The sequence below is a fragment of the Populus nigra genome, chromosome 3, assembly GCF_951802175.1.
Source record: "Populus nigra chromosome 3, ddPopNigr1.1, whole genome shotgun sequence".
Taxonomy (NCBI): domain Eukaryota; kingdom Viridiplantae; phylum Streptophyta; class Magnoliopsida; order Malpighiales; family Salicaceae; genus Populus; species Populus nigra.
The window spans coordinates 23,723,584-23,742,949 of record NC_084854.1 but is presented as its reverse complement, the minus strand read 5'-3'; the positions used below and the strand labels follow the sequence as shown (position 1 = coordinate 23,742,949).

General features: G+C 35.4%; 2 protein-coding genes across 2 annotated transcripts; one reads left to right on the top strand and one right to left on the bottom strand.

Moving 5' to 3' along the window:
- The first annotated feature begins 719 nt into the window (after positions 1–719).
- Positions 720–4,699, top strand: LOC133687864 (eukaryotic translation initiation factor 3 subunit E). Its single transcript, XM_062107199.1, has 8 exons — positions 720–994; positions 1,510–1,664; positions 2,110–2,337; positions 2,446–2,567; positions 2,849–3,068; positions 3,322–3,464; positions 4,048–4,185; positions 4,369–4,699. The coding sequence occupies exons 1-8, from the start codon at positions 787–789 to the stop codon at positions 4,466–4,468; spliced, it is 1,314 nt and encodes a 437-aa protein (XP_061963183.1). The 5' UTR covers positions 720–786; the 3' UTR covers positions 4,469–4,699.
- A 2,353-nt stretch (positions 4,700–7,052) lies between these two features.
- On the bottom strand, positions 7,053–17,369 carry LOC133688589 (uncharacterized). The gene is made up of 12 exons (XM_062108121.1): positions 14,736–17,369; positions 14,524–14,654; positions 14,156–14,395; positions 13,334–13,463; positions 12,607–12,759; positions 12,206–12,450; positions 12,019–12,094; positions 10,989–11,195; positions 10,313–10,548; positions 9,672–9,750; positions 9,427–9,567; positions 7,053–7,858 (listed from the first exon to the last, which is right to left on the bottom strand). The coding sequence occupies exons 1-12, from the start codon at positions 17,166–17,168 to the stop codon at positions 7,697–7,699; spliced, it is 4,233 nt and encodes a 1,410-aa protein (XP_061964105.1). The 5' UTR covers positions 17,169–17,369; the 3' UTR covers positions 7,053–7,696.
- Between the last annotated feature and the right edge of the window lie 1,997 nt (positions 17,370–19,366).

Here is a 19,366-nt window from a genome sequence, read left to right as displayed (position 1 = left end):
GAAAACCATAAACATTAAATTCCTTGCTTGATCCAAACAAGTCATTCCTCCTCCAACCAAGTGTGTTATTGGTAAGCGCAGTATTTTTATAAAAATATTTTTTAATTAAAATTATATATTTTTAGTTTTTATTTTACTTTTATTTTTCACGCATTAAAATTATTAAAAAATATTTAAAAAATAAATTTCATATTTTCAAAAAAACATTTTGAAAACAAGTCAAAATACTTTTATTTAAAACTATTTTTTTAATATATTTCTACACAAAAAATTTTTATATAAAACAACAACTATCATAATTAACTATCTAGGTGGTGACTTAGTGGTAAGAACTTGGGACTAAGAGATTTGCTCCCTCTGTGGTCTCAGGTTCGAGTCCTGTGATTTGCTCATATGATGGCCACTGGAGGCTTACATGGTCGTTAACTTCAGGATTCATAAAATTAGTCGAGATATACGCAAGCTAACTCGAATATCCACGTTAAACTAAACAAAAAAAAAACACTGCGTATCAATAACGTGCATTTGAATGAATTCAGCATCGATCATGGACGAGAGGGTGACATTATTTGATGTCGAATATGTTCTGAGAAAAATTGATAAAATCTAATATCTTAATAAACTTAATTGATAATGTGGAAATGCATCGAGGACTAGATTGAGACTTTTCCAAAAAATAACCCAGGGATATACTTGATATTTCACAAAACCCCTTGCTCCCTCTCCTTTCTCTCGTTATCTAGGTTAAACCCCGAAACAGCAGAGCTGCAGCCAATATCCACAACAATGGCGACTTACGATCTGACCCCACGAATCGCACCGAATCTGGACCGCCACTTAGTATTCCCTCTATTAGAATTCCTTCAAGAACGTCAGCTTTACCCAGATGAGCAGATCTTAAAAGCCAAAATCGAGCTTTTAAACAAAACAAACATGGTTGATTACGCTATGGACATCCACAAAAGTCTTTACCACACTGAAGATGTCCCTCAAGGTAAACGAAGCGAAACCCACAAAAACAAAATGTTGTTTACATGTAGATACACTGATTTAGTGAGTGTTTGATGTCTTAGATTGTTGAATTTTATGAAAGATTTGACTTTTAATGGGTTTTTGTTTGTATAGATAGGGGGAGTGTGTTTTTGTGGGTTTCTGGTAATGATTTTTTTTATTGCTTTTGGTGTTTGTTTTTTTTTTTTTTTTGCTGCCCTGAATGGGAAAAGAACAACCTTCTAAAAAAAACCTTTAACCACTTGCACCTGTACATATAGTGAATTGGTATTGTTTTTACTTGATTAATTTTTTTATTTTGGAAAAAAGATTTAATTTTTTACACTTGCACGTATAGATACTGCAGAAGTGTGTAGTTGCTTGATTGAATTGTTTAATTTGAAGAAGATAATTGATTTTTTTAACACATAAATGCGACTGTACTTGTACCTATAAATATATTGAAATTGTTTGTTTCTAGAATGTTGAAGGTTTTATTGTTGTTGCTGGTGGTGTTAGATATGATTGAGAGGAGGGTAGAGGTAGTGGCAAGATTGAAAGCATTGGAGGAGGCTGCTACACCCCTGGTGTCATTCTTGCAGAATGCGAGTGCTGTGCAGGAGTTGAGGGCTGATAAGCAGTATAATCTTCAGATGCTTCATGACCGTTATCAGGTTTGTTTTGTTTGTAAATCTTCATTTAGAGAGTGTAATGGTTTGGTGTTCTTTCTATCTTTTATTGTTTTAAGTTATTTGTCTTGTAGGAATTAACTAGGAACTAAGAGAGATCTAAATTGATATTAGGAATTTCGAGGTCTTGTCTTTATTCATGTTGCAACATTGAAGAGGGTATTTTGTTGAATTTAATCGTTAATAAACAATAGTGATCGTTATTGTGAAAACTAGTGATTTTAATCAAAGAGCCAAACCCATTTTCTGTTCAGATTCTGTTTTACTTCTAGACCATCAGTGCAGACATTGATTCAATTAAAATTGCTCCCCATTTGCTATTTGAAGACCTCTTTAATATTTCTGTCAACTAAAGTTCCATGTTTTGGATGGAGGGGTTTTCTTATTTGTCCATCCAGACTCATTGAATGATAGTGCTATTTCTAAACAGATTGGTCCGGAGCAGATTGAAGCATTATATCAGTATGCCAAATTCCAGTTTGAATGTGGAAACTACTCTGGTGCTGCTGACTACCTGTATCAGTACAGGGCCTTATGCACTAACAGTGAAAGGAGTCTGAGTGCATTGTGGGGAAAGATGGCAGCTGAGGTACTGATGCAAAACTGGGATATTGCTCTTGAAGAGCTTAACCGGCTGAAAGAAATAATTGATTCTAAGGTTGTTTTCCGCCTCCCACTTCCTGCTCTTCTGTTTGGGTTGTATGCTGTTTTTCTTTTTTTCTTTTTTTGAGTAAATGTGCTTACTGTGGCAAATGTTCTGGTGCAGAGCTTCTCAACACCTTTGAATCAGGTTCAGAGTAGAATATGGTTGATGCATTGGAGTCTCTTCATCTTTTTCAACAATGAGAATGGAAGGACACAGATTATTGACTTGTTTAATCAGGACAAGTATGACTTATCCTTCTTTTTTTCTCACTGCGTACATTTTCAACTTTTTCATATTTTCTATGTTTTCTCTGACTAAAAAAATGACTTGTGGATATTACTTTATCAAAACCTATACTTATTCTTAAAAACTTATGGGGGCAGAAGTTAACCAGCATCTCTTTATCTCAGTTTCTTTTCTTCCTTTGAACAGGAGTAATCTCTCAATTCAATAAACTATTTTTTGGACCTTCTTAAGACATATAGGCTTACAGGATGACAGGAATTATCTCCATTTATTTTAGGTATCTCAATGCCATTCAAACCAATGCACCCCATCTTTTGCGTTACCTAGCAACTGCATTCATTGTCAACAAAAGAAGAAGACCTCAATTCAAGGACTTTATAAAGGTTATTCAGCAAGAGCAGCACTCATACAAAGATCCTATCACAGAGTTTTTGGCTTGTGTCTATGTTAATTATGATTTTGATGAGGCACAAAAGAAGATGAAGGAGTGCGAAGAAGTAAGCTTTTTATGCCCTAATGAAATTGGCATGTTAATATTCCTGAACAAGAAATGCATTTTGATATTCCTGTCCAAGAATTGAGCTGATTGCATCATTTAAGTTGTACTGAAGTTCAATTTACTGGATGCCTCTTTATTTTGTTTTTGGTCTTCGTAGTTGGTGGGGCTTTATGGTTATATGTTCTCTGTTCATAAATTTTCCTTCTGGTTGTCAGCTCCTGGATTATACTAACCTGTCACACTCATTGTAGGTGATACTAAATGATCCTTTCCTTGGCAAACATCTAGAAGATAGCAACTTTTCTACTGTGCCGTTGAGAGATGAGTTCCTTGAAAATGCCCGTCTATTTGTCTTTGAAACCTATTGCCGGATACATCAGCGCATCGACATGGAGTATGTACATCCTCCCTTAAATTGTTTTCTAAAACTTCAGAACTGGAATAAATGGAAATTCTGTCCTCGGAAAAAACATCCTTTTTAGTGGATTGTGTAAAATGTCAGTTTGATCTCATTGAATGCCCATTCTTTTGTTTTTCAATTGTGATGCTCACATGTCTGTTGAAACTAACTTATTTGCCCCATGGAATATCTATTATCTGTACAATCAAAGAGTATGGATTTGATGATTTTGGTCCAAACTCTTGTAATACAAAATTGATGAATTGATCCTGAGGCTTCAATGGTATTGGTCCAGAGACTTAACAGTCTGACTTTTTTCAATTGATTACTGCCATTTCAAGTGGTGTATGAACAAGGCTGCTAGTAGTTGTTGCTTTCGCTCCTTGTATATTTTTTTTTCTTCTATTGTAACAATACAAAATTATTTTGTCATGTAAGCTGTTTGCTTTCATGAGAAGTTAATTATCGTCCCCCCCTAAATGCACAAATATGATTAAATAGAAGCACAACCCTTGTGATGTACATTTTATTGCTTCTGTTGAGATACTAATTCAAACTACTTTGCTGTTCGTGGCAGAGTCCTTGCAGAGAAATTGAACTTGAATTATGAGGAGGCTGAGAGATGGATTGTGAATCTCATCCGTAACTCAAAGCTTGATGCTAAGATTGATTCACAATCAGGAACTGTTATCATGGAGCCCAACCATCCCAACGTGTAAGATTGATTGTTATATCTGTAAATGACAATGATTCTTGTTACCAACTAGTCTTCTTGTCTTTTATTTCTATGTATACCTAGCTCCCAGATAACTTGTATATGTCAGCTCTCAGACGTGTCTACTTCTCTTCAAGAATTTGGTCACAAATCTTTATCGAAGTTCTTGTATCTTTATCGCAGGTATGAGCAGTTGATAGATCACACCAAAGCACTATCAGGCCGTACTTCCAAGTTAGTCAGTCAGATTCTAGAGCATGCACAGGGACAGTCTGCTCGATAAAGTTTCTCTGTGAAGAAGACTCGGAGGATTTATTTGTAAGGTCTTCGGCATCTGAATTTTTGTTTCTCGTCCGTTGTGGCGGTCAGATTTGGGAAATTGTACTGATTAACCAACCATTCCCACAAGTTCTAGAATTAGAGCAAATCTAGAAAACATCTATTAATTTCGAAATGAGAGTTTATGTTTTGCTTTTTCACTTCTATGAAATATCAATGCATCTTATTTTCAGCAGTCATGGGGTTGTGGTGAGGCCGAAGCTCCTTTTTTTTTCATTTTTGAACTTTTCTGTTTTTCAATTTAATCCTTCTATGGGCCTGATTAGATATAATTATATAATTAGGCTTGTATCAAATTAAAATCAAGAGGACTAAAATGTTAAACATGGAAAAAAAATGTTGAGGGAATTTAGTGACCGTACCAGTTGTGTCAGCCATTGAGATATTTGCTGCCTGTGAGGAGATCATCAAGATTCAAGATCGAATGAAAATATATATATATATATATATATATATATATATATATATATATAACACCAAAACAGGCCGGAACACGCTTAAGCTTTTTCGTTTTCGTTGTGTGCTACGGTACACTAATTGTAGATCATTCCTTGAACTGTATGTTGGATTTTGAAAATAGGGGTGGAAAAAGACAAACAAGTTTGTTCTTAAATTCAACTTACTTTGTGTCATGATTATGTGTCTAGGAGGAGAGAATTCTTGCTCCTGTGATTTTGTTCGCTTTAGGGTTTTAATTAAAACAAAGAAGGCTAATATAATTCTCTTTTTTTATTTTGATTTAAAATTTATTTTATTTATTTTTTAGTTCTTGGCTTTTGAGGAGAAAAAAGAAGGTCGTTAGTTCATAAAAAAAGAGAAAATCATTGGTTGGGTCATCCTTCTATGAAATAATTCATTTTTAGTATCAATGAATTTTATTTGACAAGAAGAGTTTGATTATAATTATTTTCCTCTAAACATCCCTTAAAAAAAAAGACTTAGTTTGGAGATTTTTTTAATTTTATTTTTTTATTAATTTTGGGGTTATTGGGTGATCTGAAAAGATTTTAATAATGCTTCGGGTTTATTTTTAAATGAAAATGGATTGAAACATGAATTCTTTTTATTTTTCCAACCATCACAGTGGTGGTCAAAGTTTGTAACCTAGCAGACAATATGTTGTTTGCCACAGTAGGCGACGCGCAAGCGACTTAAAAAGCAGAAAAATAAATATGATCTGGGGTGCACAAGCCAACCTCGAGCCCAACAGTTTGGGCTTTTTATGGCTCGGCGGGCTGGGCCACCTAGGCCTGCACGCCTAGCCTAACCTTTTTTTTTTTAATTTCATCTTTCAAATTGAATTTTTTTATTTATAATTTTATCATTCAATATTTGATTGATTTTGAATTAGCCTTCATTGTTATCATGTAATTGATAATAAAAAAAAAAGTTATTGAACTCAATGGAGTCCATAACTCAGTTCATGGGTTTTGCGGATTACCTCGAGTTAACCCGAGTCAATCTAATATGTCATCATCTCGATCTCAATGTTCTAAAAAAATCATATTAATATTTATTTATTTATTTTAATTCAAGCCATGGTTTTATTAATCTTTTTGAATCCTGCCGCATATTTTTTTTCTTTTTGATTTTTTTGTCTTTGATCACGTGAAGTTAACGGGGTTATGTTGAGGTCCCGGCTACTAGCACAATTTTTTTTACATTTTAAAAAAATTGATACGGCCACAACATACTGCAAGCCATAAAAAACTAATTTACCTTCTATATCGTCTTAGAATCCAGAGTACCTGGATTAGTTAGTGTCTGGTTAAGAATCCTGCGCGGTTTTGTTTTTGAAACTGAAGCTGACAACCCTTAGGACTGGTTGGGGAAATGCAGGCGTGAACGATCTGTATTGGCAATGACCCGGAGAAACCCTTGACGCATGGTAATCTCAACGGGTTTTGTTGGTACTGCTTGCTGATTTATCATGTATAAATTTAAGCCACAAGTTCAGAGTGATGATGCTGGTGAAAAGAAAAGGATACATTCTTGCTTCTGGAATAATTTGGCTCGATATTGCCCTAACCTAACCCTCACTGCTTGTAAACTCAATAGAACTTGCTCCCATGGATTGGAATCCAGGATGATTTTAGGGGATGCAGTGGTTGGGTCAGATATTTGTCTAACCCGGTCGGGCTATCCCTCGGTTTGCTTCTAGGTCTGTTTTTTTTTTTTTCCCCCTAATATCTTATATATTTAACTAGCTAGTCAGGGACAGGGCAGGTAGGCAGGCGTCGGAGGTGTATATCCGTCGGGAAGGCCGAATTTTCATCTCCATTGACACATTAGTCAAGTTTGCAAGGAATTATTAGTGATTTTTTTAACCCAATCACCCTGAAAGTTGGATGATTGATTTTGCTTTACTTTTGAAAAAAACCCTATAACCAAGTCGATGAAATGCTAACAGATTTGCCACCAAGTATTTGGGTTCAAGAAGCTTTGTCCAGCAATTCACAGGATGTCAACAAGATTGTCTCAATCTCTGACACAACAGAAAAGCTTTCCGCATGCATTAAGATAAACAGTTGCCTGCATAACATCTGCATTCCTTTTCTTCTTATTCCATAAGCATAAAATAAGTAACACTCAAAGTTTTTACATCCATTTGTATTTTTCTTTCTTTTAATATATAATGTACAAGATTTTCTGTGGTGAAAAACCTTTTACCACAACCGCCAGGCCAGTAGTCAACAACAATGAAACAACATGCGTCTTATTTTGATAATGCACCTGTGGTTTTTGTAAACAACAGCTAGAAGTGATTCTTCTCTGTTTTCTCTATGGGGGTTTGAATAAATAAAACCCCAAAGTTTTTCTTTGTCCAGAGTCGCTTTTGGCTTTTAGGCACAAACGGGGAGCCGAGCCGAGTTTTAAGTATGCTTGCAAACAATGCCCTACAAGGTCCGGTATCCTTCAACAAAACCTTCCCTTTTAGCCTCCATAAGAAATGTAGATTTCTTAGATAGAAATCCGCCAAATTTACTGACAACTATCTATTTTAGATCAATGCCATGGTTAGTTTGGATCCATTATCAGGCTGTTAACCAGACCAATGGCTAGCCAGTCCTGATGATCCATCCTCTGAACTTCATCCCTTAAAAGCTGACCTGACCTTGATCGGAAAAATGCAGTTTGCTTTTGATCCTGAGACAGCATATTTTTACTACCATCACGAACGTGAATAACCATTAGTCTTCCAATTATCCTGCCAATGTCGACGGTAGTCATTTCTCTCATTTGAGTTGCTGCGTGTGTATGTTCTTCTATGACTGCTTCCATTGTTTTCCTTTGATGCTTTTCTAATTTCCTCGTCAAGATCATATTCTGACCGCTGTCAATTAAAAAACAACACAGCAAAAGGAGGCAATAGTTACTAGTCAACATAATAAGAGAGTGTTTTTGAGTGAGACTCCAACTAGAATTTCTAGATAAATCTCAAACCTCATTCAACAATGTGCTCTAGTCCTTATTTTAGGTTGATAGTTATTGAGTTGAATTTGAACTTAGACACAAAAGGCAGTTCACTAGTCAGAAGGACAAACAGAGTAAATGATTTTGGTCCTTGAGATTCTAGTGTTTAACAACCTTCACTAAAAAGCAGGCTGCAAAGAACAGGTATATGATAACACCATCCTGTGATCTCCAAGTCATGTCTATCCAAGTTTTGGGATCAAGAATGCACGCATATCAAAAGTAATTTATATCGAGATCAGGCAGCAAGATTAAACATCTGTCGTTGTAGTATACAACATAATACAGGGTACTGATAGAGCAAACGAATAAACAGACTACGAAACAGCATTTAGCATACTCCCTTCTAGTTCACAGGGCCATAAATAGTGGAAAGGAAAAACTTAGAAAATGTTAAAACTTAGAAGGAATGAAAATAATGGAACTGGAAAGTTTCCAACCCTGTTTGATTACCGTGAATGAATGCTTGAAATAAGAATCAAGGGACTGGAATGGATAACAAAATGTTCAAACAACAAACTAAATCTTGATACTATATGACTGGGCAACAGGCTGGATATTAAAAAACGTGTATGTCTGGAGCAAATGAGTCGAATGATAAAGCAACCCATTCTTTTTCCTTCTGAGAATTGTTATAGTGTTGATGATGGCAATGATTCAGTGTTTTATATATATATATTATTTTTTAGAGATGGTGGTAATATTTGGGAATCGATGGTGGATGGCAGATGTGGTGGCATCAATGGAGATGGTTATTACTGTGATAGCATTGCAGCAACGGTCACGGCCATGTTATAGTTGATGGTAGCATTGATCATGTCATAATGGTTATCATGGATTGCAGTAACAATGGCAGTGCTAATATTGATGATGTTTACAATTGAGGGAGCAGTGTTGATGGTCATGATGATGATAGTGGGACCATGGTGGTGATAGCAGTGATGGTGGTGGATGGCGGCTATATGTAGTAGAAGTGGTGGTGGTGGTGGTGGTGGTGGCGGCGGCGGCGGCTATATGTGGTAATAATGTTACTAGCATTGGTGGCAATGAATGGTGGTTGCTACTGCATTGATTGTGATATGGACAACAATTTTTTCAGTTTTCTACATCAACCAAATATACAGCACACGTTCATACATGCAAATTATACAACATTCATTTCCATTTTCAATTAACTGCTGCTAACCAAAAGTTCAAAAAAAAAAAGGATGTCTTCATTCCTAGTAATCAAGATGACCGACTATAGCAGCCACACAGACATGGTCGATTAGAGATGTAAAAGACTGGCAAAGGCAATTAAATAGCAGAACACACAATTAAGATGGGAAATGATTACAATACAGGTAATTGAAAAAAAGAACACAGCTCCAAGTCTAGAATATAGCCACACATTAGCCATGTCAAGTTCAAATCAAGTGAATAACAAACCTTTGAGGGGTCTGAGAGTACTGCATATGCTTCTCCAATCATCTTAAATAGCCTGTCAGCATCTGCGTGAACCTCCTGAATAATTTCCTTCCAGAGCTGCCTGTCATGACCACTTTCACTTCTTGCCAGGAACTGACCAGCCTACGGAAAAGGGGGGAAAGAAAGAAAAAAGAAAATACAAGAGGAACATGTAAGATTTGAAACAGGTCCAGCGGTCATATATGCAAGTGTGGAAAGTTTAAAACCTTGTCTGGGTGATGTTTAAGAGCTGCTTTGCGGTATGCCTTTTTTATATCAGCTGCCGTGTCAGAATCCTTGACTCCCCTGGCAAAGAAATTCTTTGTTGTCAACAACTTATAAATGTATAATATGCAACAGTTACGAAGTATGGCCAGAAAATAGCCTCAACTGCTTCAGACAAAAACATTCCACGTTCCAAAGCCCAGGGATGTGGAAACAGTAACAGATAAAATACTAGTAGAAAAAAGCAGAATTTTTTTTTCAGTCAAGGATGATGTGTGACTGAGCAGGTTTGAGGTTTACAATTCTAAAAAAAATGAAGAAAAAAAAAGAAAATGGCACTTCACATTCTTAATGAAAGAGCTTTACCAAATTTCAAATTGTCAATAGATACATTAACATCTTCCAAAGGAGAAACATGCAAATGCCAAGATAGAATTAAAAGTTATGCTCAGAAAAGGTTCAGCTTCAAAAACCATGACAAGGAAAATAATGATTATAATACAACAAATCTGGCAGCAAGACCACCATGACTCCGGAATCACCACAAGCAGATGATTTAATTAGAACAATAGCATCCAAACATTACAAACATGATTTTGGTCCATGGAAAGCATCATATCTTGAAAGTTTTAAAATGACTTACAAAATACGATATAAATCCAATGGGATTCCTTTCTTAGCCTCCTCTTCCATTAATGACAAATGCTGACGAGCTTGCCTTAATTCTTTTGTCCTACTGGTGGATCTAGCAGGTTTGCTGGACTGTCTGACTTTTTCATCAGATAGATTTTCAAGAACGGATACAAGTCTTTGAAGGTCACTAGCTGCCTGTCCATAGTCTCTAATCATCTCATGCAAGGCTGCTCTTCTGGAAACTGCCTGCAACAGATACATGCAGTTGAGCAATTAACAGTATCAAGCAGCCATGACAACCATTGGGAAAACAGTTCTCAAAACTTGATATCTATATCTCACATTCCTATGAGTAAATTAAAGCTGATTTCTTCCCTACCACAGAGCAAAATGGCAGGAAGCATTTAGAGGAAATATGATCACAAAGGGATGCAATTCATAGCATATATTTACATTATTAACAATAAATTTATTTTTCCCTTTCCAAGAAACATTTAATTCTTAGAGGTCCATGTCAAATTTTAGGCATTTAGAGGAAATATGATCACAAAAGGATGCAATTCAGGCATGTATTTACATTATTAACAATAAATTTATTTTTCCCTTTCAAAGAAACATTTAATTCTTAGAGGTCCATGTCAAATTTTTAACTCGCTGGTAACCAAACATGTATTTTTTAGATAAACCTTCGAGTAATTTCCATCAAGGGCTACAGCTAGGCTGCAATCTGCAATGGCATCAGCAATCTGCCCCAATGCTTGGTGTGCAGCAGCACGGTTTCCAAAACAAATTGCTGAAAAAGGGCGGGATTCAATGTTGTTTGATAAAGCAGCAGTATAATGCTCTACAGCTTCTGCATACCGTCCTGATCGAACTGCTTCATTCCCTGCACTCTGTAATTGACAAGAATGTAACTTAGATTGGTAGAAGGAATTCCAAGAAAAACCATTTGAGTAAGACCACAGAATACTGTCTCTCTACATAAGACTGACAGAGGGAACCAAAAACCGAAATAAAAATCAAACATATATCACTTGATCTGACTTCATATACAATTATTAGCAATTGAAACGTGCATTCCTTCCCTATTTTTCTATTGATATCAATTATTATCGAAGAACAACAATAACACACAGCAGATTTTGCAATCAAAAACTCCACAAGTGAAATCACCTAACCAGATCCACATTGTTAAAAGTCCTTCAAACTAGGCAATCCAATCAAATCAACCCCATGCATTCACAAGACCAAAAGCTACCCAAAAATTAAGCCTGCCGTAGAAAAATATCTGTTCATAATCTGCGATTTCTCAATATCCATAAATTGTTCAAAGATGAGCATGATGAAAGAAAATGGTTGATTTCATTTGTGGTCATCTACTTAAAATGGGGCACAGATTAAGACACAAATAACAGCAAGGGCATTGTAATGATGAATCATAACATTACATACAATATTATACGCTTACAAATAGACAGCTTAGCATGGAAGATGGATTGTTGATTTTTTATCAAAAGTTTCACCATCTGACAAGTTGACCACCATGTTGTCAAAAGCAAGTAACAAAAAGAAACAAGTACCATGCAGCCCTATTCCTAGAATTCTAACCCAACTAAAACATTAAGCATGACATTCATGTTATGTAAACCATCACACATCATATATCACTTCAAAGAACCCAGAGGGAAAGTAAACTTGGAGCAGTCAGCAGCATACCTTATGACGTAAAAGATCGCGTACGGTGACAGCTAATGTAACAGATGATTCCAATATCTTATTCGCATTTGCATACCTGCATGATTCATATTATTATCAGGGATCTCAAAGCTATTCTGAGAAAATAATAACCAAATTAAAATGCATGCCTTAAAATTGGATTACATTAATGAAATGATATACTTACTTGTAACTGATGGATCTCATTTGCTCTAATTTCTCAAGTAAATCAAGAGCCACCTCAAGCTTTCCAAGATAAAAGTTGGACTTTGAAATCAAGTGCCATCTCCACACCCTCGCAAATGAGCAATTTTCACTTTCAGAACAGCCAATATCCACAAACTGCCCATCCGCACCTATTGAAGCAAAATATTTTTCAGCAGCACAAAGGGTCTGCTCACACAGCTGAATCACCTCTTTATACTTCTGTAACTACAAAATGGCACAAAAACTATCTCTGATTAGAAGAAACCTTGAGGCAAACAAATGAAATACTCATGTGTTACAATTTATCAACTGCTGTTCTTCAATTTTCCGAATTAATCAGTTACTTGAACAAGCAAAAGAAAATGCTGAAAGAGCACAGACCATAAACAGAAATTCCGCTTTCATTTCCAGCAATCTTTCTGAGTAGGGGCTAATTGACAAGGCCTCGCCGATCGCATCTAGAGCATTAACTGCTGCATCATATGTTCTCTCTTCCAAAAGTTTTGCAGAACGATTTGTACACTGTGCTACTTTCTGGAAGCAAGGAAAACCACTTGATAAGTCATGAGATTGATTTCTTGCAAAAGCACACATGGATAGCAAGAAATGATTAGCTACCAGAAAAGCCCATTAATAAGCAATTTCTGATAGCTCATCCAAAATGTAAAATCCATTAAAATGAAGTGCCTCCTTTTGCATCCTAATACATATTTTGCATTCAAAACAGATCTTTCTAGATTTTAAAGGTCAATTTAATGATGACAATGGCTATTAAGATATGATTTATACTGCCTGCCTGTAGGATATAATGCCATTATATGTAATCTGACAGAAATGGAAACCTAGCTTCTATCCTATTAAAACTTTAGAACTTGGCTATTCTGCTTAATTAGGAGTTGCTGCTTGAAAAAGTACTATGCTTAAAAGGAAAAAAGGCACAGAATTTTCCAAGGTGGAAAAGGTAACCTTTGTCCCCTCTCTTCTTTTATCTGAACTTCTTCAAAACAAGTATTTCAAAAGCAAGATCAATAAACAATTAATGAAAACGATCGTATTTCTACTTGATAAGATGGTCACATCAGTAGCACTGAAGCTAACAAATGCATACCTGAGCTTTCTGTAAGCCATCAGCAGCTTCTATCGTGGTTCTTCGATCTAAACACACACCAGCTCCAGATTCCAAGCACTTACTAAAATAGTGAAGTGCATCCTCAACTTCTCCCAGCTGAAGATGACAACTGGAAAGGAAAAATCCCCACATGTTTACAGCACGCAATACATCATTTTCAAGCACATACCACATCATTCAGCAAGGAGCAATAAGGGCAGCACGATAAGGTCAATAAAAAGAAGACAGGCTGATAGAGCATTTAGTAGCTATTCTTGATCAGTGTGCATGGTCAAAGAGGACCACTCTTAGTGCACGGGCAGAGCATGAGGATTAGAAACAAAAAAAAAAATCCACACGTATATAAAATACATAGTACATCATTTAGTATATAGCACACAGGTATCAACATATGGACACCATGTACCATCTACATATGAAGTATAACCAAACAACTCCTGTCCTTCAGATGAAGTCAACACGTGACAAATAAAAATTCAAAGAGAGTCATTCGCAGGTGCGGTGCAGAAAATATTGTTCACAAGTTTGGGACAGCATTCTTCTTCTGAACGAATTCTTACCATAAACAACCCCACCCTGGGAGTACACCCTCGAAAAAAAAGAGCACAAAAGAAGATATAACATATAAAAAAAAATCACCAAATTTTGTTTCACTCAAATACTTCACTAAAAGAAAAATCTTTAATTTGAAAATTTGCGTAAACAAACCATCTGAATGACAGATCAGATATGAATGTTGTTGCATCATGCACTTTACACAAAAAAATTATAAGATCAGTATAGCCCATGCAAAGGACTTACTTAGCAGCCCTCATTTGAACTTTCAAAAAGTTGGGATCTAGACCAGAAGCCTTTATGCAATCTCTTAAAGCTTCCCTTATGTTTCCAAGAGACATTCTTGTTGCTGCACGGTTGCTATAGCAAATAACAAGAGGCTTGAGGCAGCATCCTGACATCTCACTAGAAGGAATGGAATTTATCCCACTTGTGTAAAAATCCTCGGCTTTAGACATATCCCCATTTTGATAAGCACGATTCCCCCTGGTAAAAACCAAATCCTATCCAACATAAGTATCAAATGCACGGTCTCAAAAGAAATATACATTAGCACTCATTATTAAACAATATGTGAACTATTTAGCCATTGATAGATTTTATGTAGAAACTACCTTGCTCGCCACATCTCACATGCTTCCTGAACAGAGTCAGTGGATGAGATTGAGCCTTGCTTGGCTAATTCATTTATTTCAGATTTATTTCCCACATTTCTTTGAGGAGTAGATAAATCTTCTTCTTGTCCCTGCACAATGTCAAAAGCTATATATGAAAAAGTGGTGGTCTGTGGTGGAATTTAGACAGAAAAATAATTGACTTTGCTTACATTTGGGTTTGGGGCAACAACGTATGGTTCACATGGATTTTTCCTCCTATATTTCTTTCTAAACTGACGCTTTGGTGCTGATGAACTAATTTGTTCAGAGGATGAAGCAGAAAAGGAAAATTTCCTCCCATCTAGGTCTCCCGATCCTGAAGCAAAGGAAAATTGCATTTGATGGCTGCTTTCTGTCTTTAATCCATGTGTATCTTCAGCAGCGCCAGCATCCCTGCTACTGACCTGCACAAAGTTGAAACCAGAGCAGGGCATTTCAGCTCCAAAAACAAACTCTTTAGAGATGTAATCACCCATGAAACATCTTTCAGAACCAGAATCAGAATTCTCCGGGTTCATCTTCTCTCTAGGTTTCCCATCATCTTTATCAGTATCTAATCCTCCACTCTCTCTGAGACCAGCAATCTCGGTTGAATGCAAGATAGAGGACGCACGATTATTTTCTTGATGGTTGGAATCATTTGATGTCACAAAAGTTTCTTCAGAAAATTTCTCAGCTGTAGTTTCCTCATAAGGGGAAAAATCCATGGGTGAGTAACTGGTAGGGGTATTTAGATTTTCTTGGGCACTCCTTTCATTTTGCACATGATCTTGCTCTTGCTCTTTCTTGCATAAGGAATCTTGCTTCAACCGTATCCTCATTTGTGATCTTTTGCCCTTCTTTGATCTGCTATTTGCAGTAAATTCCAGTTTCTTATTTAATTCAGGAAATAGACTTGTTTTTAAACAAGAAGGATCCCATGGAGTTTTGAAGTCTGTGAAGGGCATCCCTAATCCACCCAGTGTGTTTGTAGAACTACTTTCGTTATTTTCCTTATCAACTCCAGCCACAGTTGTTGCTTCAGAAACTACATTATTTACTTGGGAGTCAAAACCACCCGATGACAATGAAGTTTGAGCAGCAGCTCCATTGAGTTGTGTACCATCATTCACTTGATCTTGAGATAATTTGGCCTCAAAAGAGCTTTTTGCACATCCTGCCTGAAATGTAAATAATCCCGAACTTGAAATTCCAATAGAAGTGCTAGCCGTATTACAACTTCTGTTTTTGTCACTGGATTCAAATTTATCACCACCAGAACTTCCATTAGAAGAGGCAGAAACCATTTTACTGCTTCTGAATACAAATGAAGAATCATCTTTAGCAGATGAATTCTTATAGTCAGTTCCATGACCGTTCTTAAACTCATTAATGTTAAGTTTCTTAATATCTTCTGGGAGATTAAATATTGGGTTCATGCTAGAAGCACTAGCTACATTACTACTATTTGCAAATGAAGCAAACGTACACTTATCATTGACACTAGAATTCAGATTACCATTTTGATCCATTGAAATACTGCAATTTAAAAAAGTTTCGCCACTTGACTTGACCTCAACAGGGCACTTTGTAACCACACTTTCATTGAGAAAGGAACTTTTCTTGCTGCTGCTAGGTGACACAAAAATACCCTTACCATTGCCCTTCACTTTATAAAGCTCGGCCTCATGCCTTACCTTCATCGTCCCAGTATCAGCAATGGCTGAATCTCCAGAACTTTCACCTGATTCTCTCTGTCCCTCGTTCGAATTTAACTTTCCATCAAACCAACTTGGACCAAACACAAAACCTGAACCAGAAACCCCCATGTTTGTACAAGTTCCATCATGAGTAGCATCAGACACAAAACCGACATCATCAGAACCCAACTTCACACCATTCCCACAAGAATATCCCTCATTGGTATTCAAACCCGATCCTAATTCACTCCTGTCATCATAAGACTCGCTGTCACCACCATTCCTGACCTTTTCATTCTCTGTTTCGCATGCATTCACACCACACTCATTCAATTGTCTCTTCTCTGAAACAAATTTCACCCCGTCATTATTCCCATTAGCACCAAACACAAAGCCCACGTTACGAAACTCCCCAGCCTCCATTTTTGAATCCAAAGTTGGCTCCTTTTCTCTCAATTGCCCCACACTTCCACCAAATTCTTTTTCTTTAAAATCCAATTCCACTCGAGAATTCAAATCCAAATCTAACCTCCCACTTTTTACACTCCCATTTGCACCAAACACAAAACCCACATTGGACACATTACTATCCCCATTTAAATAACTATCACTGCTACAACAATCATCACTTACTGGTTTAAACGGGTTAAAACCCGACCCGGACCCGCACAACTCACCTGTAGCCGCTCCTCTGTTCCTCCCATGTAACCGCCTCCTCACCTTCACCAACCTCGGCCGCGCCCGACCCAACCCGATTTGCGACCCGTTTTCATTCATATCGATTTCTCTTGCGCTACCAAAAACCGGAGCCTTTACACTCTGGCGGTGGTTATTTTCGATTGGATTGGAATTAGGGTTTTGGAAAGAGGAAGGATGTTTGGAGGTGACGGGTGAGCTGATATCGACGGCCGCAGCCGGTGACATTGGAAGCAACACAGAGGAGGAGTTTTAGTTTTTTGTGAAATCAAGGTTTTGTTTGGATTGTGAGGTGTTTGGATTGTGAGGTGTTTGGTGTTTTTTGAAGGAAGCGAGAGAGAGAGAGTGGGGTTTCTGGTCTGTAAATTGTACCGTTTGTTGTTCCTCGTTGAATTTAGAAGTCTTGCGTTCACACGAGTGTGTGTGTGTGTGTGTGTGAAAAATGCTGATGAATGTTTTAGTTCAGAAACAAATACCCTGCAAAAAATATATATGATTTTTTAAAATTTATTTTTAAATAACAAAAATTAAGAAAAAAAATATAAAAATCCTGTTAAATTTAATGTCATGCTTTCACATCAAAAGAACATAAAATACTTAATTTTTTATTTTATTTAATGTCTAGTCATTTTAAAAAAAATTTGAGGACGACGGTTTAAATTGGATTTGTGAATAGTGCAGCATCAAAGTTATTCCTTTTATTTTATTTACTGTTTATTAATCTTTCAAAGGTCATTTTTAAAATTAACAAGGAGGATGATTTAAATTGGATTTATTTATAGTGCAATTTTTTTATAATTCATAATATATGTGTGTGTGCATAAAGCCATGAATGTAACTCATTTTTTTTTAATATTTTAAAGTTCTTGAAGAGATTAAATAATCATTGATTGATTTTCTATATTTTGTTGATCCGAGGATAAATTTGTTATTTTATTATGTAGAAAAAATAAAAAATATTATTATACCTTTAAAAAATTCTTTTAATGATCAATGTACCTCTGAAAAAAATCAAACTATCTTCACAACTAAGACTCTCTTTTTTTCACCCAATGGATAAAATGATAATTTAACTATAATAATCCACAATAAATTATATTTAGTGTTATAACAAAAAAAGCCTTATATGACCTACATTTCGTTATGGGTTAGAAGGAAAAAAAAATATATGTTTAATTAATGCAAGCACATTTTAAAGAAAGAGAAAAGCCAAATCAAATGATGAAAACAAAAAAAATATAACAAAAGAAAAAAATGATGGTAATCCGTGCTTATTTATTAAACTCGTGACTCAAGTTATTTGATCAGAAAAAAAAAATTTAAAATTGAAGCTTGTTTTTTAACAAATCAAATATTGAATGATGAGATTTTTTTAAAAAAAAAAACAAACATACAAAAGGATAAAAAAAAGAAATTATAAGAGAGAACGCTTAAAAAAAACTAAACAAAATATATTTTTTTAAAAAAAAAACTTTATTAAAAAAACCTGTAAAATTTGTGGCTTAGATCACAAGACTGTGATAAACTAATAGAAAAGAAATTAAAGATAACGACACATTCAAATTTTTTTAAAATAATATCGAATGATAAAATCATAATAAAAAACAAGAAAAAAAAAGACTTTTAACTTTTCAAACTTGTCACTCATATCATTAAATCATAAGCATCACAAATAAAAAAACTATAAAACTCAATCCCTAATAAATTAAACATCAAAAAATAAAAACAAATAAAAAAAATCACACAAAAAATTATAATTAAAAAAATATTATAAAGCAATGGGAATGCCCTTAGATTTTCAACGTCATGAGTGAATTTTGAAGGAATAGAGATAAAAGAGAAAAAAACAACTCCAATTACAATTCGTGGCATGACAGAAAAAAACTTATCACCGTCGCATAACATAAATAAATTATGAAATTGAGGGAAATTTAATAAATTTAATTTGATCTGAATATTTAATATTTTTTAAAAAAGACAAATCTACCCCTTTACCTATCAGAGTATAAAAAAACAGAGAAACATATAAAAATACCCCCTAAAAAACTTAATTAATTCTGAAATTGATGGAAATATAGTAAAAATACTGTGCAATAAAATATAAAATCTAAAAACCGGAAAAAGACTTGTGGACCTCAAAGCAAAATAAAAATGACAAATAGATCAAGTGAAAAACATTATTTTATCCCTAAGTTTAACCTTCTCGCTTGATTTGGCGAAGGGTAAATTGCCAAATTACCATTACAATTCACCATAATCCCTCTAATGTAACAATATTTTCCGCACACCCTCTGTACTTTTTAAAATATTTTACAGATTTTTCTTATTTGTCTTAATTGTTTTTCTCCTCCTTTCCATTTCATCGACACCCCTTTCAAGCTAGCAAGCTAGCATGAAATCTCTCTCCATGAAATGGAGAGAGATTT